We start from the raw sequence: 22,594 nt of genomic DNA, 5'->3' as shown, positions 1-22,594 counted from the left end.
CAATCATTTATGGACAAATTGTACTCTGTTTACAGTAGATCACCTCTAGATCAAAAGGAACTGTCTGAATGTGCCTCTCAACTAGAACAACAAATTTGCAATATAGGCCGTGTTCTGGGCACCAGGTGGTTAGCTAGCTCGTTTCGAACAGTTATGGAGAAGCTGCAATATCATCTCTCTGAAAGAGGTTTGAGCTTTCTTCTTCCTCTGTAATAAATGCCTTCCGAGATTATGTGGAGGATTGTGGACACCACATCCCCCAAGATATACACCCATTACTGAGTTGTTCACAAGTTATTCCTATTAGTACTGCTGAGTGTGAGAGGGGATTCAGTCACATGAACTTGATAAAAACACCAATACGCCCATGAATTCTCATAAATCATGTTTCAGCACTTATGTTTGTTAAACTACACGGACCTCCTCTGGTTCAGTGAAAACCTGAGCCATACGTCACATCATGGCTGCGGTACGACAGATCAGCAGAAGATACCAGGACAAGAGTTGCTTCAGACCCCGGAAGACATATTACGCCTGACCCTTTGTGGAAGTTATTGTGAAACTTCTCATTGGTGGCATTTGGGAAGTAGGTAATTACTTGTAAATTGGTAAAATACATGACGATCGTCTTTTTCTTTACTTGCTTGATAATTATATTTCATGATAATTAGTGAGTGCAACCGTGCAATATTTTGTCACATTGTTAAATAAAGTTTTATATGTTTTATTGTACTAGTTATACACTGGGATGTAGTGATAGGCTATAATCTTTTTTGACCCTCTTGGGAGACTAGCTTGCCCCCCCACCCCCAAGCAAAACCTGAAATGACGCCCCAGTTTGACAGCTCCGGCACCTAAAACATTAGCACTGCAACACTGACAATAGGTGCAGGAGGAGGCCATTCGGCCCTTCGAGCCAGCACCACCATTCAATGTGATCATGGCTGATCATTCTCAATCAGTACCCCGTTCCTGCCTTCTCCCCATACCCCCTGACTCCGCTATCCTTAAGAGCTTTATCTAGCTCTCCCTTGAATGACGATCTCCCTGTGACAGAGTGGGCTTCGTGCGGGTGCTCCGGTTTCCTCCCACATCCAAACGTGCGGGTTTGTTGGGTAATTGGCCTCTGTAAATTGCACCTGGTGTGAGGGAAGTGGATGAGAAAGTGGGATAATGGTACAATGTACAATAGTATATTGGTACAATGCTGGTGCAATGGTGCGTTATTTGTTACATATACAACTGCTCAGTGAAATTCCTTTTGTATACATGACACAAGCTGGCACCATTCTTGGCACCATTATTCAAAGAGAACACAGAACTAGTGTGAATTGGTTTATTTTGGTGGCGTTTTCTTCAAGGTCAAGTTTTTCTACCTTGGGCAGGAAGCAAGCTGCAGACCTACAATGCTGGCTCAAGCCGTAGATTACCTTTCCTCATTTTTCCACAATGCAGCTAATCAATATATGTGCTTTAAACTTAAACACTTTGTTTTAGCTTTTCTTAATGTCATCTACGTCATCAAAGATGAGAAATACGCTATTCACCAGTTGACACTAGTTATCCTGGCATTTTAAAGGAGTTCCTGGCATTAAACAAACAATCAATCAGCCTGAAATCAATTTTTAAAAATCGATATAGATGCTGTGGGATTTTAACTTTAATTCATTTCTTTATTCGATTAATTTTCCCAGGATTTCATTTTTATGTTAACTCCATTTATAATTTGATATGCTTATCAAGACAATGTGTAGGAAGGAGCTGCAGTTTAGTTTAGAGATACAGAGCGGAAACAGGCCCTTCGGCCCTCCAAGTCCACACTGACCAACGATCCCCACACATTAACACTATCCTACACACACTCAGGACATTTTTTTAACATTTACACCAAGCCAATTAACCTAAAAACCTGTACGTCTTTGGAGTTCCACACAGCATGGAAAGAGATGCCGCTTGCATAGATACCCACAATATATATTTTTCAGATACGATCTGCCTCCATTACTGCCCTTTGGAGAGTCTGAGGATTTTGTGGAGATGACTGAGAAAGGGAGGGGTGAATTGTGAATTGTGTGGTACACCTGGGCATACGCACCAACCGGAAAACATCAAACAAAATGTCTTGCGACATACAATGCTCCACGTTAACAGCAACCCCCAGGTAAAAGGGGAGATTATCCCCAAGTGTGTGTAGGATAGTGTAGTGTGCGGGGATCGCTGGTTGGCGTGGACTCGGTGGGCCGAAGGGCCTGTTTCTGTGCTGTATCTCTAAACTAAACTAATGATTGGATCAGAAACAAAAAATAGAGTGCTGGATGAACTCAGTGTGTCAGACAACATCTGCGGAGGAAATGGACAGACGCCATTTTGGGTCAGGACTTCTTCAGACTGAATCCAGGCACATCAGGGAGCGTAGAACAGAATGGTTCCTGTCCCACGCACACAATGAAGATTCAACTCCACGTCCAAGCTCACGGTAAATGCATGGGAAAAATCATTTCTCCCATCTTAGATCATCCCAGTCAGAGCAATCAATAATACCCCAGTCACTCTCTTTATTTGTTTCAGTTCCAGAGTTCAAGTTCAATCACTTAATAAAAAGAGAATTTCCTGACATTGGGTCTTCGTTCACTTTTGGAATACACGGTGGCACAGCGGTAGAGCTACTGCTTTACACGCCAGAGACCCGGGTTTAATCCTGACTACGGGTGCTGTCTGTACGGAGTTTGTACGTTCTCCCCATGACCTGCACGGGTTTTCTCCGAGATCTTCAGTTTCCTCCCACACTCCAAAGACGTCCAGGTTTGTAGGTTAATTGACTTGGTAGAAATGTAAATTGTCCCAAGTGCGTGTATGATCGTGTTAGTATGATCACTGGTCAGTACAGATTCGGTGGGCCGAAGGGCCTGTTTCCGTGCTATATCTCTAAACTAAACTAAACTAATTATTGGATCAGAAACTAAAACCAGAGCGCCGGATAAACTCAGTGTGTCAGACAACATCTGTGGAGGAAATGGACAGACGACATTTTGGGTCAGGACTTCTTCAGACTGAATCCAGGCACATCAGGGAGCATAGAACAGTACTCTTCGGCCCACAATGTCTGTGCTGAACATGATACTAAGACCAAGTCTCATCTGCCTGCACTTAACCCATATTACTCCATATCCATCAGTGTATCCAGTCTCTTGAATGCCACAGTAGTGACCTTGTGAAAGTATCCATATTTGTTCCTAATCCTTCTCTTAGTTACATTGGTTTGAAAATGAACTTTATTAACTTAAGTCCTTGGGGATCACCTTCATTATCACTTTGACATTTCAAATAAACTATTAGGGAAGTCTTGCTATTCAGGCTTGTGTTTCATCAATGAGAACAGACATTTTGCCATTTATCTGCCTGATATGCTGGCAATTTTTTTTTTCCATATCAACGGCTATGTGGTTAATGATCTCTGTAGCACTAGTGCGGAGATGCAGTCCAATTCCAATGTCAATACCATTTTTGTTTTGAAGTTCCAGGAAGCCAAAGTGATCAGAGTACGGTCTGTCATTCTGAGCTAAATAATATGCAAAATAAAAATTGAACAAGTTGCCTTTAGATGCGAAGCATTCATGCATGGTGTCACATAATTTTCCAAGAGCATCTTCACTAGCTTTATTTTCAACACGTGGAGCAGTAGTGTGAGCTTTTGATAGTTTGTGATCAACAATGCTTTTTCTGAGAGATTTCAAGTGTGTACTTCGATCGGCTCCATAATAGGATATTTGGCACATTTGCCATTCATTTGACAGCCTCAAACCTTCAGAAGTGAAAAGTGTTAGATTGCTTATGTTTGCACATACCCTGTACTTTACACCCAGGTTTATCATTCTTGAAGTCTAACCAGGGATAAGTTTCTTTCTTTTTCTTCCACATTTGTTCAGTCCAAACACCTGAACAGAGAGACAAGCCTGACTTCGAAACATCATTACTTTCAGAACCACATTTGGACCCAGTTAGAAAATTTGAACTAGAAGCAGGCGAAACACAGCTGTTGCCACTTTGACTATTTGTAGCCTCTTGTACGTTATTCTTGTTACACTCCTCAGCTTGTTTACGAAAGAAAGAAGTTAACGTTGTTTGCTTAGAAGCCATAGGGTTGGTAGTGAGAAAAATGAACCTTAGTATTAGAGAGTAATCTATGGAGTGGCACGGACTACCACAGATGTAGCCTTACTAATGCGACTGACTCAGAGCAGACAGCAGGGCCCGCAACGTTTAGCAGTGTTGCTAAGCTGCAGTTATAAAAGTAACTGAATTTACCGAAATAAAGCAAATACGTTTTTTTGCATTTTAGCCACCTAAATTGGAACCAACTCAACTAAGTATGAAAAAACGACGTCTAATGAGCTATTGCTAAAGCCGCGAATATCGCAGAATATTAGTATCAAAAGCGGTCGGTTGGCAACTCTGCCTCGTGTCGTTTCTCTCGCAGAAATGTTTGGACTGGAAGTGTAGCTGTCGATACTCACAATATCCTCACACGTGGGGCATTACATGGTTAGAAGACCAGTACAAGTCCTGGTTAGTTTTTAGATATATAAGAAGTTAAAGAAGGTTGAATCTTTACATAAATTATTATCTTATCTACCCCAGCCTTCGCTTCCCTAAAATCCCCTTTATTTAATATGCGGCCGCTGTTAAATTCCCCGCTGTTTATTTTGGTTTATTCAATTACGGTTCATGGAGTGGTGCTCAAAGGGAATGTTTTCAAAATAGGATTTGTTGTAAACTTTGCATTTCTTATGACGACAAACAACAACCAACTTCGTTCATAAGCAAAGTATGAAAGTTCAAATAATGCCAGGTGGCATTAAAATTGCATTGACCCCGAGGGCATAAATCACATAACGGGTCTGAAACACTAAGCGTTTCTCATTATAATACTGCCTGTCCGATTGGGTGTTTCCAGCATTTTTCACATTTTTATTTCATATTTCCAGCATCTTAGCTTTTAATGCATTTTAATCTCAAATTTGAATCAGTGCACAAAAAATGAGTTACAAAGCACGGCGGCTTCTCCTTTTGTCCCCCCCCACCCCCCCTCAGCGATCCCCCACTGTTCTTCCCCTCCCTCCCCTCACAGCAGTCCTCCACGCTCTCATCGACTGTGGGTCAACCCGCGAGGCATCGCCGCCACCCCATCGTCGCGAGGCTTCACCGCTGCCGAGGCCTCACTGCTCTCGACGCCCCACTTCACGTCTCTGTGGTGTCGACCCGGGCCCCAGCCGCGGGCTCCATCGGCCGCTTCGCCCGACCCGGGCTTCTACCCGCGAGGCCCCGGCTGGGCTTCTACACGACGATCTGGGAGGCCTCGCGATAAAGGCCTCCGGCCGCGTTCCCAGTCCACAGCCGCGGCCTGTCTGCAAGTTATGTGTCAGAAGAAACCGCAGATGCTGATTTAACATCGAAGATAGACACAGAATGCTGGAGTAACTCAGCGGGATCTCTGGAGTGAAGGAATGGGTGATGTTGCGGATCGAGACCTTTCTTCAGACCAGAGGTGCCGGAGCGGTGCTCCAGTGAGCTCCGGCAGCACTGCACCCCTGCCTGGCGTGGGGGGTATAGGTGAAGGGAGAACAATGGAGGATTTGGCGCGGTGCTTTGTAACTTTGTCAGCGCCCTTTATGTGGCAACTCTTTGCATACCTAGGGTCACGTGACAATAAAGTATTCATTCATTCAGAGATGCTGCCTGACCTGTTGAGTTACTCCAGTAATACAGAATGTCAGGGTAATGGTCTTGCTCCAACAGCGTTTAGTACAAGTGGCCTGTGATATTTACAGCAGTATTAATTTATATCTTTGCTCATATTAGTTGAAGCTTGAAAGTGCACACCACCAGACTCAGGAACAGATTCTTCCCCTCTTTTATCAGGCTTCTGAAGGGTCCTTCCATAAGCTTGGGTACTGTCCGATTCACCTCTACCCCATTGCATACATGGGACTTTATCTCTGGAACTGACGCGCTACAATGCTGAGAACTATATCCTGCACTCTGTATCTTCCCCTTTGCTCTACCTATTGTACTTGAGTTTGACGATTGTATTTATGTGTGGTATATCTGATCTGATTGGATAGCATGCAGAATAAAGCTTTTCACTGGACCTCGGTGCACATGACAATAATAAACCTAACCCTTATGTCATTCTCTAAGGGATATCATAACAATTAAGTATGATGTCTGAGAATAGTAAATTTAAAACATAAGAAAATGGCACTTTCATATTTAATAACAGAAGTTAGACAGTTATAAATTTTGGAAAATTTATTGACATTAAATCCAGAAATGGTGTTAGGTACAAACAAAACTATAATAAATGAAATCATATTATGATAGGTGGGTAAGGAGTGTACATATTTTGACTTGTGTCTTCAATAAGGTAGTTCAGGACAAGGTAAAAGAAATACAGTCTAAGCCTACAACAGTAACAACAATGAAAATAAGAAATACACTATGCAAACAACGGGCAAGTTAATACTTCATAATGTTCTAATGCAGATGTTGGTGCAGCAGGTTATAAACATCTCTCCGACGGCTCTGATCCTTGTTTCTTTGATCAAATTTGGGGAAGAGATGTCTGCCTGGTTTATATCCAGTCAGGTTAATCAACACAGTGAATCAGTTCCAGAGGATATGATTAAAAACAAACCAACACAATGAAGACACTATCGTCCAGCAATTGCAAGTAGCCATAGTTTGTAAACCCAGATGATTTTCCTCACTTTAAGCATCCTCCTAATTACAGGGCATGGTTCTTTGGGATCATCTCTATAGCTCTTCTACATGCAGACATCGATTCTGATCCCCCTACGTCTCATTTGTGCTTGAGAAATCAGAACGTGGGACTAGCTTAGATGTGGCATCTTGTTCAGCATGGACAAGTTTGGCTGAAGGGGTTTTTTTTTCATGGTGTTTGACACTATGAGATATGAGAACTTTTGGAACTACCTCGTTTGTTTTTTCTTTCGGCACTGTGATTTTTGCAGCTCGTTCCATAGGCCCACCACTCTGTGTGCAAAACTATGGCAACTATACTATGGCAATCTTGAACGGTTGACATGCCTGCTGCTACTTACTCTTTGGATGGAGAGGGGTAGCTCTTTATACTAGAGCAGGGACCAGAGAAGAATAACCCTTTCTTAATAAGATCTTCAATTCTGACATGAAATATATTTGGAATGACTTTGATTCATATCATGTTAAATATCTCACTGCTTCCCACCAATAATAAAACTTGCATTCATTCAATCTTTTTTTCTAATTAGTTTAAGGTTTAATATAATGTGGGATACTCTCTTCCGAATGCTGGGGATGTGTATTTAAAAGAACAGCTTTTACAAACGTACAATTTTCCTTTCCTAGGTTTATCCGTGGGTGGACTTCAACAGGTCTCAAGCATGTTCAAACAAAGTGGTTCCATCTAGCTGTAATATCCCAAGCTACAGACTGCCGACACCAACTCGCATAGGATTTCCATCCAGTCGCTCCTCAGGTAAGCAAACTTCTATGTTCAACATTGCAGAGTTCCTTTCTAACACGAAAGAGTTTAAATAAAAAATAAGACAGACCAGAGGTTATAAAAAAAGCTGCACATATCATCAAAATTATATATAAAATAAAAGGAAAGAAGGAATGTAGCACCTTTTTGAAATTTCAACAGTACTTGTAAACCTTGTGGGAAAAGTGGTGTAGCTATGTTTCCTCTGCATGATTTACAGACCGTAAGGACGATCTAACTCTGAGTAACATTTTCTGTGACACTAACTCTAATCCTGACAACGATGCCAGATGTAAAAGACCAGAACTAGAAAGATCACATGTTGCAGCAGTGGTAAGGTCATGGCCGGTGTCATATCCAAACTAACTGCTGGTAATGTCAGCACGTTACTTGTACCAAGCTTTGCTTGGGATGGTAGCAATGTTTGAGATATTGACAAGACCACATGGGGATGGGCAGAGAGGTGATTGATGCCACTCTACACATTAAATAGATGGAGCACGGTGGTCTCTTTAATCTGCAACTGAACTCACAAACTGACAGTGGCTGGGTTTTCCTCATCTCACTCCACCCTGTGGCACAACAAGCTCCTTGAAAGGACAAAACAAGATCGACTTCACTTAATTTGCTTGAGATAGTGATGCAATTGTCGGGCAAGAAAAATTCCTTCCCACTGTGATGTTGGAAGAAACATCAAAACAAAAAGAAACTGGAAGGGTTCTGAACTACAACCACACAGATATTGCAATTGTTTGAATCACATTGTTATCAAGCATATTATAAAGTGTTTCATCTTTCAGGCAATGATTCTTACTTCCAACTCTAAATGTTTTCTTCCTGACGTCACAATTCTGGGCCTATTGAAACCTTTGGTTATCCAAGAGCGCTAAGCAACAACTGCACTCCAATTTTAGCTTCATGTCCCTGAACTGTACTAGATAAGGATAACCATATATGAGCAATTTTGTGTGTTCCCATTTATTTTTGCCCATCATTCTATTCAACATCACACTCGTGCTTTTAGACTTGCTGAGAGCTCTGATCTGGAGTGTTGTCTCTGGAGTCTCCACTACTGGTTGTACATGCAAGGCGGAGGAACGAGGGTAATTAAAATGCTGACGGGAAATGTGAGAGTATTCCCCCATCTTCCAGCACAGGACTACATAACTATTACAACTGAAACCACCAGCATATCATTTATGGCTAGCTCATTAATGTTACAGTACATTTATAAGAAGTCTGTTTGAATAATACCGACTCCCTCCATCCCCAGCAAAAATTGCAAAAAATACTGTTTGTAATGTGTGTGTGTGTATATATATATATATTTAGCAGTGATTCTTGAAGTTTAAAGCATCTTCTGGTAGGTTGGATGTGGAGAAACACGTTGGGAGGAAAAAAAAATCAACTTAGGTTTCTCCACCGATCTCTGCATCTTTAGATGTCCTTTACATTTGCCTTCTTGGTCTTCTCAGCAGTCTCCTAAAACAAAGTGGAAAGATAAGCTAAGTACCATTGTGAGCAGACTGCTTGGAAATACCAACAAATAAATCCTCTTTACATAAAGCAAGCACTTTGCTTCGGAAATATTGTTAGATAATCACATCTCACACGTAACAGTGATTGTAAATTTCATAGAGGAGCGAGAGAACTGCAGATGCTGGTTTACAAACAAAGACACAAAGTGCTGGAGTAACTCAGAGTGTCAGGCAGCATCTGTGGGAAAACATGGGACAGGTGGGAATTAGTCTGTGAATGTAGCCTGAGATTGTACAAGGCACCCTGCTGGGACAGAGGAATCCTTGTATAATGTGGTGACAATAGCTTGTTGCTAACATGACACACATGATGCAGGGTTGGAGGATTGCACCACCAGGTTCAGAAATAGCTAATTTCTCACAACCATCAGTTTCTTGAACCGACCTGCACAACCCTTAAAAAAAAGACACAAAGTGCTGGAGTAACTCAGTGGTCGGGCAGTATCTCTGGAGAACATGGATAGGTGACATTTCAGGTTGGGACCGTCCTTTAGACTGCTGAGTGGGCGACTAACATGAACTATATGATATGGTTATTATACCCTGGATTTTTAAACTTTACACAGGAGCATAATGGAGATCATCTACAATAAAGGTATTTATTCACAAAATGCTGGAGTAACTCAGCAGGTCAGGCAGCATCTCAGGAGAGAAGGAATGGGTGACGTTTCGGATCGAGACCCTTCTTCAGAGTGAAGAAGCGTCTCGACCCGAATCGTCGCCCATTCCTTCTCTCCCGAGATTCTGCCTGACCTGCTGAATTACTCTAGCATTTTGTGAATAAATACCTTCGATTTGTACCAGCATCTGCAGTTATTTTCTTACATCTACAATAAAGGAATCACTACTTAAATTATACAGCCAGCGTAAAGTTTGATGGACATGTAAAAAATAGGAATCTCTCCTCATTATCTCACTTCAAAAGCACAATGCAGAACTGGTTCCATGTTGTATTTGACTCCTGAAAATTGGCCCCATTGAAATTGATGGAAGTGAATTTTGGAAGTCAGCTACATATGAAGTAACCACCTCATTGCTTGTTCAGCAGAAAGCAATCGAGAACGAATCACCAGGTGATGCCGTTTGGAGAGCTGAGATTGCCTTTAGTGTCATGCTTTGAAAACAGGAGTGAAATATGTTGAGGGGAAACTATTCCTCCCTGACTGCATGAACGCCGTCACTGAGACTGCGTCACCGTCACTTATACCTCAGACTGACTTTGCACTCACCTGGTGTTTGTTGAGCTCATGAACATACTTTGTCCATTCCTCTTCAGTCATTTCATCATCTGCATTTGCATGCGCGGCCTCCACAGGTATGTTCTTGTTGCCTTCAACAAAAAAGTGAAAAGCAGTAGTTACTTGAGATGCAGGAGAAGGAAAAGAGAACAGGAGTAAAGCATCAGTGCAAAAACGTGGCAATGCAGAGATTAAATACACACATTTAGTTTAGTTTAGAGATACAGCGTGGAAATAGGCCCTTCGGTCCACTGGGTCCAAGCCAAAGAGATCCCCATATACTAGCACTATCCTTCACACGAGGGACAATTTTTACCAAAGCTAATTAAGCTACAAACTTGTACAACTTTGAAGTGTGGGAGCAAAACCAGAGCACCTGGAGAATACCCACGCAATGCAAACTCCATATAGACAGCACTAGTAGTCAGGATCGAACCGGGACTCTGGCTCTATAAGGCAGCAAATCCACCATGGCCCTAACCATAGTTTCTTGATGAAATTGCGCCCCATTACAGGAAAGATGTGGAGGCTTTGAAGAGGGAGCAGAAGAGATTCACCAGAATGCTGCCTGGGTTCTGGTGTATTAGCTGTAAGGACTTGGATTGTTTACTCTGGAGTGTCAGAGGCTGAGGGGAGATCTGATGGAAGTCTATAAAATTAAGAAAGGTACAATAAGGTAAACAATCAGAAAGTTTTCCCCCAGGAGGTGGAAATGTCAAATACTAGAGGGCATAGCTTTAAGGTGAGAGGGGTAAAATTTAAAGGAGATGTACAGGGCAAGTATTTTACACAGAGAGTGGTGGGTTCCAGGAATGGCTGATGGTGGGGGCAGATACAACAGTGGCATGTGAGAGAGGCTTTTAGATAGGCACATGAATATGCAGGGGATGGAGGGATATGGATCACGTGCAGGCAGAGATTAGTTTAACTTGGCTCATGTTCAGCACAGATACTGTGGGCCGAAGGGCCTGCTCCTGTATTGTTCTGTTTTATGTCTTGAAACTGCATCATGAGTAGTTCATGTCACAACAGCTGGATGGTCGGATCTGTCTTTTGTTAGATGTTACACCAATGTTAACTGATAGCTAAAATAGACTATTAATGAACTTTTGCTCGTGTGAAAAAGACTAATGGAAGCATTCTGTGGAACAAATTGTTCTCTTAAACCTCTTGGGTTTTAAGCGGAGGTTCCCAAATTCTGGGGTGTGCAATTAGGATACGAGGATAACTCACAAACAAATGGAACTGGCCCTGTGACAGAGAGTGTGATGCTTTCCAAAATGCAGGGGATGTCCATAATCAGTTCCAGCTAAACAGCAAATTTCAATGGTCTTTGGTTTAAATGTGATTCTTTCAGTCAACAAAAAGTGGTTTGTCTTCTAGTCTGTGTCTGAATGTAGCATAAATAATCCCTTCTTGGCACTTCTTGAGTACCGGGAGTGCCCAATACAATAGGGAAATAATTAAACGGCAGTCCTTCCAAGTTTTATTTCAGAAACTGTTAAAAGGTTCTTTGTCTTCAACTCTGCAGCGCTGCGGAATGTAATTAATTTTGTTCCTGCACCAAGGTCCTCAGAAGCCTTGTTGTTGGAAGGAAATGGATAAGCTCCAGTCCTTGCTTAATATTCCTCTTGCAGTTGAAAGATGTTTTATTTCTCTGGAGTTGTTGTGAAAGTTAATTCTGCCCTTGGGTTTGCGATCATTACTTCTTTGTGAGCACAATCTTAAACTGAGAACTAGATTACCAACTGCATCCTTACTCAAGTCCTCAATACTTGTACAAAACAAATTAGCTGATGTATTATCTCTTGCAAATTATTGCAAAACACCATAAATGAGTAATTGTCCCCCTCCCACAAATAGCCTGATCACTGATATATTCTTGAGCAAAGCACAGTGCTGGAGGAACTTAGCGGGTCAGGCAGCTTCTGTGGTGGGAATGGATAGGCGATGTTTCAGGTCACGAGCCGTCTTCTAGTCCGAAGAAGGTTCCCGGCCAGAAAAATCGTCAGTGCATTCCCCCCACCGATGCTGCCTGACCTGCCGAGTTCCTCCAGCTAATTGTTTTTTGCTCAGGTTTCCAGTATCTGCAGGTCCTTGTGTCTCCAGTGATAATGTCCTCACCCTGTCTCCAGATTTACACTGAGAGAAAGATGGCAAAAAAAGACACAAAGTCCCGAGGAACTCAGCGGATCAGGCAGCTTCACTGGAGAACATGGATAGGTGACGTTGAAAGTCAGGACCCTTCTTCAGACTCATTGTAAGGGGGAGGAGGGAAAGCTGGAAGAGAGGAGAGGCAGGACAAGTCCTGCCAAGTGAGAGCTGGACACAGATGAGGGGCGGGGGGTGGGGGGAGTTGCTTGGCAGATGGTTGGACATAGCCCAGAGATCAAAAACAAGGTGTGAAATAAGGATAATAGAGTTGTTAATTGTGAAGCCGAAGGAAGGAATATAGATGAAAGGGAAAGAGAACTTACCTTCACAGGTCATGGCAGTACACACCCAGTTGCCACAGGCACAGACACACCGGTTACACTCCACTGTAGTCTCAGCTCCATCCTCATAGGTCTCATCTTCCAAGGCACATTCTATAACAGATCAAACGACAATCACTTCATTTCAGTATTATGCCCTGTGACTGATAAATAGTACATCTCTGACGTAAAATTAAACCTGCCTCTGCAACTCGAACGCCCAGGAATGAAGGGGACTACAGAGAGTGGTAGACACTGCCCAGTCCATCACAGGTACTGACCACCCCACCATGGAAAGGATCCACAGGAGGCACTGACTCAAAAAGGCAGCCAATGTCATCAAAGACCCACACCACACCAGCCACACTCTCATCTCACTGCTACCATCAGGAAGAAGGTACAAGATCCTGAAAACCGTGATCTCCAGGTTCAAGAACAGCCTCTTCCCAGCAGCTATCAGGATCTTGAACACCACACTAATCTCAGCAACTGTGAACTTCTATGGACTGTGTCTTTGGTTGTACTTTGGACTTTTACTTATTTTTTGATCAAATTTTACAGCTATTAATTTGTTGAATTTCTGGATCATTATATTTATCTGTGTGTATTGTGTGTTACAAAACTGTTACAATTTGTTTCGTTGGGTTGTTGTTGTTTAAATTAATTAAATTATTGCATCGTATGGGAGGCGCATTCCCAATCTCGTTGTACCCCTGTACAATGACAATAAAGATATATTGTATTGTATTGTATTGTGTATGGGCCTGCTAAGCTGCTGCAAGTAGGAATTTAATTGCTCCTTTGTCAGAACATATGACAATTAAATACTCTTGAGTCTTTAAACACTGCCAACTCTTCAGGGGAAACACCTATCAAAGTGGGGATGTGTCCTCATGCTCTGGCTAGGTTCTACGGTTCTGTTTCTGGAAACTAGAACCATACACAGCATTTACCACAAGGCAAATGATTGCTCCAGGAAACAGAAATAGTAATTTATTGCTAAAATTAAAACCAAAATCTTTGAAGAAGTTCTCCTCCCCTTTGTCGGGGGTTCTGTGGAAAGAAGGGTCCTGATCCGAAAGGTCACCTATCCATGTTTTCTAGAGATGCTGCCTGACCCAGTGAGTTACTCCAGCACTTTGTCTCTTTTGTATCACACTAATGATGTGTTTAATGTCAACACGGAGGCTGGATGATCTTGGTTCTGGAGATGAGTCAGTGTAGGGTGAATAGCTTCCCACTGGTTCTGAAGGATGTGAGTAACACAGTTGGCACAATGCCTCGTGCTGTTTCTCTCTCATGTTCACAGCGATCCAGGTTCAATCATCACCTTGTGTGTGTTGTGCCAACTGTGCCACGCCCATCCTTCAGATGGGAAGCTGTTTGCCGTAGGCTGGCTGCACTGCAGAATCAAGGTCACCCTGGTCTCAGTATCGACAGTGTGGAATTTGCATCTTCTCCATGTGACCGCAGGGGTTCTCCCTCCTGCGCCAAAGTCATGCTGGTTGATGGGTTCATTGGATACCATGAACTGGCCAGAATGGGGTTGGGTGCTGGCGGTGTAGCAGGGCCCCCAGAGAAGGGCCAGGGACACTGGCCAGATATGTGGCTGGAGCTGGGAGATAGATGTGCCTCCAGAGCCCGTAATGTGGCCCCAGCACGCTCATGATCGCCGCTCACACTCAGACCTGATCCAGGTCCTTCACTCAACTGCCAGTCAGTTTTAGATGCATCTCGTTCACCTTGCGCGGCACCTTTTCATAAAGCAACTTGTTTAAAGACCCTACTTTACAGTGTGAACACCCAGGAGTGATGCTGGAGGCAGTGATCTCCAGCTTTGTGCTCTCCCACAGTGTACTTATGTATGCATAGTCTTTGGAACGGTCCTTGCATGAGCTATGGTACTGTTCAAACTTCACCTCTCCCCATTGATGATATTGGACTTTGTCTCTGGGACTGATGTGCTATCATGCTGACAACTATATTCTGCACTCTGTATCTTCCCCTTTGCTATATCTATTGTATGTGAATTTGAACTATTGTACATCTGATCTGATTGGATACGATACAAAACAAAGCTTTTCACTGTACCTCGGTACACGTGACAATAATAAACCTAAACCTAAACAATATCAGCTGAGACCCATTACAAGATCAAATGAATTAGGAAACACAGGGAATTGCAGATGCTGGAATCTTGAGCAAAACACAAAGAGCGAGTGGAACTCAGCGTATCAGGACCCTTCTTCAGACTGATCAAATGAGTTAGGACTAGGATTAGACCATTTGGCCCCTCACTATCTGTTCTCAATAAGATTGTGGCTGATCTTCCACCTCAATCACTCTTTTCCCACTTTCTCCCACCTATTCCATCAGTCCCAAACCGAATTGTAGTCTGTCCATTCCCTCCGCAGATGCTGCCTGACCTGCTGAATTCCTCCAGCACTTTGTGTTTTACTCAAGATTCAAGCACCTGCAGTTCCTTGTGTCTCCATCGCTGTGTTCCTGCACTATCCCCAGAGCCTTTGATTCTCTATATCTCCCAGGAGAGGAAGGGTGGAGGTGGAAAGGATGGGCAACACCTGCTAGATACCAGTGCAATGACTCAGGCTTTGACACATCTAACCTCTCAGATGTTTCCTGCTGCAAGCCATTCCACACCTCCTTATATCAACAAAGGTGGAGTAATTGATGAGGGGCAGTACAACATTAAGAAAACATGCATTTCGCTGGGTAGTAAAATACCGCAAAGTGAAAAGTTGGCAGAAGCTATAACATAGGGGAATCGAGAACCAGAGGACAGGTGAGGGGGGAAAGATTGAATAAGAATCTGACAGGTAACCTTTTCACGTAGAGGGTGGTAGGTGTGTGGAACTTGCTGCCAGAGGTAGTTGAGGCAGGTACCATTGCAACGTTTAAGAAACATTTAGACAGGTACATGGATAGGACAGGTTTAGAGGGATATGGGCCAAATGCAGGTAGGTCGGATTAGTGTAGATGGGACCTTTTGGCCGATGTGGGCAAGTTGGGCCAAAGTGCCTGTTTCTACGCTGTAAGACTCTTATGACTCTCTGAATAACTTCAGTTTTTCTGTGCTTCATGACTTTCTTTCTTTTGGTTTTACAACTGAAATTTCCTATGCAAGGATGTGACTCTCTTGATTCTGTTGGTCACAGACTGGGTGAATACATTGTGAATTCTGAACTATTGTGAGTACTGAACTATTGAAAAGCATAACTGATCTGAGTCATTGTCATACAGAATAGAAACAGGCCCTTCAGCCCAACTCGTCCTAGTAGACCAAGATGCCTAATCTCAGCTGGTCCCATTTGCCCATGTTTGGCCCATATCCCTCCAAATCGTTCCTCTCCATGTACCTGTCCACATGTTTTTTAAATGCTTTTACAGTGCCTGCCTCAACCACCTCCTCTGGCAGCTCGTTCCAAACACCCACCACCCTCTGTGTGGAAAATGATTCCACCATCTAAACCCATAGCCTTCTTGTCATGCATTCACTTGGAGCAGCAATTTGGGGAATATGAAACCGTCTACAGCTTACGTGAGTTTCCCCATAGAAGCTGAACGAGTAGAGGTACTACTCTCCAACTTCTGCAGTCTTCCTTGTTGGATGTGAGGCATCGCAGCATAAGTACAAGATCAGGACCGGTTGTGAGAAGGCTTTAGCAATCTTCCACCCGAAGCTTGCACATGAAAATGGCCATCGGGACGAGAACAGGGAAAGTGGCCAAACGTGGAGTGAGTAGCATGGAAGAACACATGCAGGGAGAGAGAGGGGGAAGAGTATCAGACTAGTTAGTGTACTCTGTCCATGAGGTGCAGGGTGCTTCCAGTTTCTACTTACTTTTCTCAGGAGGGACAAAACCAGGATTCAGGCAGTTGAGGAATTCATTGAAGCTGAGTTTCCAGTCAGCGTTCTCATCGGAGAGCTCAATCAACGCGTCCACACACAGACCCCTACAAAACAGCACACCTTTTATTACCCCGTCTGTCTGACCACGCCAGTAGTAATGATTGCACCCATAAAAACAGCAGCTAAAGAAAGTCCCCATCAATATTAAAACACAAAGTACTGGAGGAACTCAATGGGTCAAGCAGCATCTGCGGTGGGAATAGTTTCAGGTGACGTTTCAGGTTGGGACCCTTCTTCAGACCTGCGTCTCTCCACGGATGCCGCCCGACCTGCTGAGTTACTCCAGTGCTTAGTGTTTTACTTAAGGTTCCAGCAACTGTAGTCCTCAGCAGTATTAACTTGAGAAGCCTTACGTCTCCCAAATAAAGCAAATATTCACGAGCCCTTTATCCCAATAGAAGAGCCAGCACAACTCATTAGGATTTTCTGCAGTTTAACCAGTCAGCGAATGTGGCTGCCAAAGGCTTTTACTCAAATAGGTGTTAATAATTCACTGACAAAATTTTTGTTTGTTAAACTGCCTTCATCAATGGAATATAGATAATCGAATTCAACTAGCTAGCATCACCCGTTCACACTAGTTCTATGTCATCCCACTTTCTCATCCCCTCTCAACACACCAGGGGCAATTTCCAGAGGCCAATTAACCCACAAACCCACACGTCTTTGGGATGTGGGAGGAAATTGGAGCACCCGGAGGAAACCCACACGTTCACAGGGGAGAACATGCAAACTCCACACAGACAGCACCTGGGGTCAGGATGGAACCCAGGTCTCTGCAGCTGTGAGACAGTAGCTCTACCAGCTGTGAAACTGCACCACCCTTGAGGTCCCATAACTCTAGACAAAAGACTTGGCTCCAACACCAAGATTGAAATTCCTCTTGCTTCACGCCTCACCGAAGGAGTTTGGTTTCATCGTCCTCAGAGCGTGAGGTGATGTTGACAGTGGTTTCGTTGTGCTCTATGAATTTCAGGAACTCATTGGAATCTAAGTAGGAGTCACCGTCATCATAATTCTGTCAAGAGTAAAATTAAAGATTCTTTCAAAATCAGCCAGGATACATGGATAGCAAAGAGTTCAAGGCATAAGGCCAAAACATGGCCAAATGGACTAGCTTACAGTACAGGGTGTGCGTGCCATGGATCTGAGGTGGCCTCCCATGTCTCCATTTATTACAATAACTGAATTAACTTTATTCATTCCTGACTGAAAAGTTTGGTGCTCCTCTTACTCCCCACATGGCTGTTTCCTGTTTTATAGAGTCACAGACATGGAAACAGGTCCTTTGACGCAACTTGCCCACACCGAACAACATGCCCTGTCTACACTAGTCCCATTGGCCCATATCCCTCTAAACCTATCCTATCCATGGATCTGTCCAAATGACTCTTAAGTGTTATGATAGTCCCTGCCTCAACTACCTCCTCCAGCAGCGCATCCCATACACCCACCACCCTTTGTGTAAAAAATCACCCCTCAGGTTCCTATTAAATCTTTCCCACCTATGTCCTCTGGTTGTTGATTCCTCGACTCTGGGCATAATACTGTGCATTTACCCGATCCATACCTCTCATGATTTTGTACACCTCTCTACGATCACCAGGCATCCTGTACCATAAGCTAGTCCCACTTGACCACTTTAGGCCCATATCCCTCCAATCTTTTCCTTTGCTCCCCAGCATTTAAAAATCTTGATCATAAATAACATGATAAATGTCCAGGCTTCAAGGGTAAAGAACACGCTTACCTTGAAGTATTTGTTGAGAATGTTTGTGTAGTTGGTGCCCTTGGAGAACCAACCATCAGGAATAATCTCCGTCTCCAGCCATTCCATAACATGATGTCGCAGCTGGTCCCGATCCGACTGATAGCAAACAACTGGAGGGGGGAAAGGTTTAACAATCGCTGAAAAGACCAATAATCATCCCAGCAGAGGCACTTGGAACTGCACACGCTGGAATCTTGCATAGAACACAAAGTGCTGGAGTAACTCAGCGGGTCAGGCAGCAGCACTGCAAGACATGGCTAGGTCCAAGACACGGCTAGGTCCAAGACACTAGGAACAGTTTACATTTATACGAGCCAACTAACCTACAAACCTGTACGTCTGGAGTGTGGGAGGAAACCGAAGCTCTCAGAGAAAACCCACGCTAGGTGACGTTTCCGGTCGGGACCATTCTTCAGACTGATGGAGTAAGGGGGAGAAAGTTGGAAAACAGAGTTGGGAGCGGGACAAAGCCTGGCGAGTGACATAGGAAGGAACTGCTGGTGTAAACCAAAGATAGACACAAAAAGCTTGAGTAACTCAGCGGGACAGGCAGCATCTCTGGAGCAAAGGAATGGGTGATGTTTCGGGTCAAGATGCATCTGAAGAAGGGTCTCGACCCGAAACGTTGCCCATTCCTACTCTCCAGAGATGTTGCCTGTCCCGTTGAGTCACTCCAGCTTTTTGTGTCTACCTGGCGAGTGATAGGTGGATACGGGTGAGTGGGGGTGGGATTCGTTGGCAGATTGCTGGAGATGAAAAGGTGACAAATGGAGGCATGAGGATGCCAGATAAAGAATATTAGGAATGAACTGTAAAGACTGAGGGTGGGAGAAAGGTGGAAGGGGACGGGGTGTGGGGTAAGTGGGAGGAATGGGTGCCACTGGGATAGGGGTGGGCCTCAGGAAAGAGAAGAGGTGTGGAAAAGTGGGGGGAAAAAATAAAATAAGGTGGAGGGGAGTGTTACCTTAAATTGGACAATTCAATGCTCATACCGTCTAAATAATTACCCCAGTAGAATGTCTAAAATCTAAGACACACTTAATAAGTCAGTCTGAAGAAGGGTCTCGACTCGAAACGTCACCCATTCCTTCTCTCCCGAGATGCTGCCTGACCTGCTGAGTTACTCCAGCATTTTGTGAATAAATCTGATATAGGTAATGTCTACGTGTAGTATTGAACTACAACCCATTGTGTTGAAACAAAGTAAATGAACTCTGAACTCAAAAATCACCGGGAAAAGTGTTTTCATCACCTTGAGACCACAACCTAAAGGCCATAAAGAGTAAAATGCATATTTTACCATAGCCACCAGGAAGGTTGATCCCATAAAGCCAGCTGACATCAGAGTGGGTCACGACAAAGAATAAGCATGATTGTAAAAAAGTTATTTTATACTCAGGGATGTGTTCACAGAAGTTGTACGTGCCCCTATTACTAATCTGCATCCATACACCACATCTTGGTAGCTACTCCCATAACTGCAACAACTGCAGTAAAGCATAATTAAGTACTGCAAATGTAACATCATGCCAGTCATACGACATTGAGATTCAAAACAAAGAAACAAAGAAGTGGTGCCACATACAGCAAACACAAAGTGCTGGACTAACTCAGCGGGTCAAGCGGCATCTGTGAAGGGAATGAACAGACGACGTTTTGTATCGGAACCCTCCTTCAGATGTCCGATGACAGATGCTGTTCACCGAGTTCCTCCAGCACTTTGTTTTTGCTCAGGATTCCAGCATCTGCAACTTCTTGTGTCTCCATGGTGCCACGTTTATTTGAGTGACAATAATAATTTTACTTTATTACTTTGTATCCACAACAAACTTCTTCAAGCTGGAAGTCAAAGTCAAAGGAATGCTAATATTGGAAGTCAAAGGAACACTAAGCGTCTATAAGCATGACAGCCATAATTATAATAATAATCTTCCTGAACAGGGCTCTGCAGGAAAAAATGATTCTAATATTCACAGATCTAGCTGTCATTTCCATAGATACCGCCGTTGTCTAATCTACAGCTGTAGATTACTTTAGAGATACAGCGCAGAAACAAGCCCTTCGGTTCACCGAGTCTGCACCGACCAGCGATTCCTACACACTAATACTATCCTACACACACTAGGAACAGTTTACATTTATACGAGCCAACTAACCTACAAACCTGTACGTCTGGAGTGTGGGAGGAAACCGAAGCTCTCAGAGAAAACCCACGCAGGTCGCAGGGAGAACGTACAAACTCCGTACAGACAGCACCCGTAGTCAGGATCGAACATGGGTCTCTGGCGCTTTAAGGCAGTAGCTCTACCGCTGCGCCACTGTGCCGCCTATATCTGAGAGCCAATTCTGTTGCATAAATGTTGGGGAGCCTCGCTCGATAGGTTACTCTGGAATCTAATGGACATAGCTGGGAAATGGTCAGACCATGGTCGGTGGGCTTGGTACTTTTGTCATGCACGTGGTCATTCATTTTCCTCCACTTACACTGGGACATGCTCGCAGTTTCTGACTGATCTGGGCACCGTGATGCTCAGAAATCACAATCGATTTGAATATTGAGGGAGACAATGGAAAGATCTAGGATGGATGTCATTAAGCTGGAGGGAAGATATATGATATTGCCAGGACTCGAGAGCCTGAACGACAGGAAGAGGTTTAGCAGGCGAGGACTTTCATCCTTGGAATGCAGGAGACTGAGAGCTGATCTTATTAAGATTTATAAAATCATGGGGGGAATGGATAGAGTGAATGTACAGGCTTTTTTACCCAGGGTAGGCATCAAGAACTGGAGGGTAGAGGTTTAAGGTGATAGGGTAAAGATCTAACAGGAACCCGAGGGGCAACTTTTTCACACAGACGATGGTGGGTGTATGAAACGAATTGCCAGAGAATGTAGCTGAGGCAGGTACAATAACAACATTTAAAATAAATTTGGAAGGTACATGGATAGGAAAGGTTTAGAGGGATATGGGCCAAATGCAGACATATGGGACTAGCTTAGATGGGGCAAATTGTTTGGCATAGATGAGTTGGGCGGAAGGGTCTGTGTTCGGGCTGTATGTGTCTATGTGACAGAAGTTACACTTCATTGTAGGGATATTTATGCATACATCAGACATTAAAACCCCACAGACAGAGATTTCACTGATTTATCCCTCACCTGGACTGCTGGCTGCTGCTTTGTTTTCCTTCTTTTCTGTGAAGGGAACACAAAGGAACTGGTAAGTAAGCTGTTGGCAGGAGACAGATTTTTGTAAAATAATATTTTTGTAAAATAACAAGAACCTCTGGTTTACCTTCACAATGCCCGTCATGGGAGACTTGGATCTTCATGCCGGTCAGGCAGGCATCACGGTGAAGTTCGCAGTGGTTACGGTAGGTCTTCCCATTGCTGCCACACACCACTCTCTTGTGATGTTTGCATTCCTGGAGCACAGGAAGAGATGGCTGCGTGAGAAAGTAGTGCAGGCGCCTCCACAAACTCTTTGGTGGTAGAGTTGCTGGTGGGAGGTGCTGCGGGAGTAACCTGGGCGAGGAACGGAGGTGCCTTTCCGAAGGCCCAGAGGGGACAAAGCAGTCCAAAGGAAAACCATCAGATCCACTTCATTTTTGAGAACATTTGGAGTTGCTCCCAGTATGTCTTTCTACACTCCTCATGCAACTAGATTAGAAATAACAGTACAGATCCCATATCGGGAAGGAGGTGCAGAAACTTAAAAACTGTGATCACCAAGTTCAAGAACAGCTTCTTCCCAGCAACCTTCAGCCTCTTGAACACTACCCAACACTAACCTCAGCAACTATGATCTGTGTCTTTGGTCACACTATGGACTTCGGTTTTATACTGTTACAGTTATCTAGTTATTAATTCATTGTATTATTAATTATTACATATATATATCTGGGTGTTATTGAGTTTACGGAAATGTTAAGCTGGAATAAATAAGAATTTCATTGTTCCATTGCCTGTACAAATGACAATGAGGCACACTTGACTTGAGTGACTTTGTCCTGCCTTAATTTAATGTCTGCTGTAATGTCCATCTGATTTTCTGCATTTTCTGCTTTAATCTAGAGACTACTGACTGGCTTGTAAGGC

At 43.6% G+C, this 22,594-nt stretch overlaps 1 protein-coding gene across 1 annotated transcript in view; it reads right to left on the bottom strand.

Moving 5' to 3' along the window:
• Positions 1-6,307: 6,307 nt before the first annotated feature.
• The window catches only part of fstl1b (follistatin-like 1b), a 69,179-nt gene continuing 52,892 nt past the window's right edge, over positions 6,308-22,594 (bottom strand). Inside the window, exons 4-11 of the mRNA XM_078409042.1 lie at positions 21,792-21,921; positions 21,656-21,691; positions 18,475-18,605; positions 17,624-17,742; positions 16,656-16,768; positions 12,797-12,907; positions 10,311-10,411; positions 6,308-9,025 (exon numbers count right to left, since the gene is read on the bottom strand). Of these exons, the coding sequence (XP_078265168.1) occupies positions 8,981-9,025; positions 10,311-10,411; positions 12,797-12,907; positions 16,656-16,768; positions 17,624-17,742; positions 18,475-18,605; positions 21,656-21,691; positions 21,792-21,921 (786 nt within the window). The 3' untranslated portion in view covers positions 6,308-8,980. The remainder of the gene's footprint in view (positions 9,026-10,310; positions 10,412-12,796; positions 12,908-16,655; positions 16,769-17,623; positions 17,743-18,474; positions 18,606-21,655; positions 21,692-21,791; positions 21,922-22,594) is intronic.

Source organism: Rhinoraja longicauda, chromosome 12, assembly GCF_053455715.1.
Source record: "Rhinoraja longicauda isolate Sanriku21f chromosome 12, sRhiLon1.1, whole genome shotgun sequence".
NCBI classification, from domain to species: Eukaryota; Metazoa; Chordata; class Chondrichthyes; order Rajiformes; family Arhynchobatidae; genus Rhinoraja; species Rhinoraja longicauda.
This window is presented reverse-complemented; position numbering and strand designations above follow the sequence as displayed.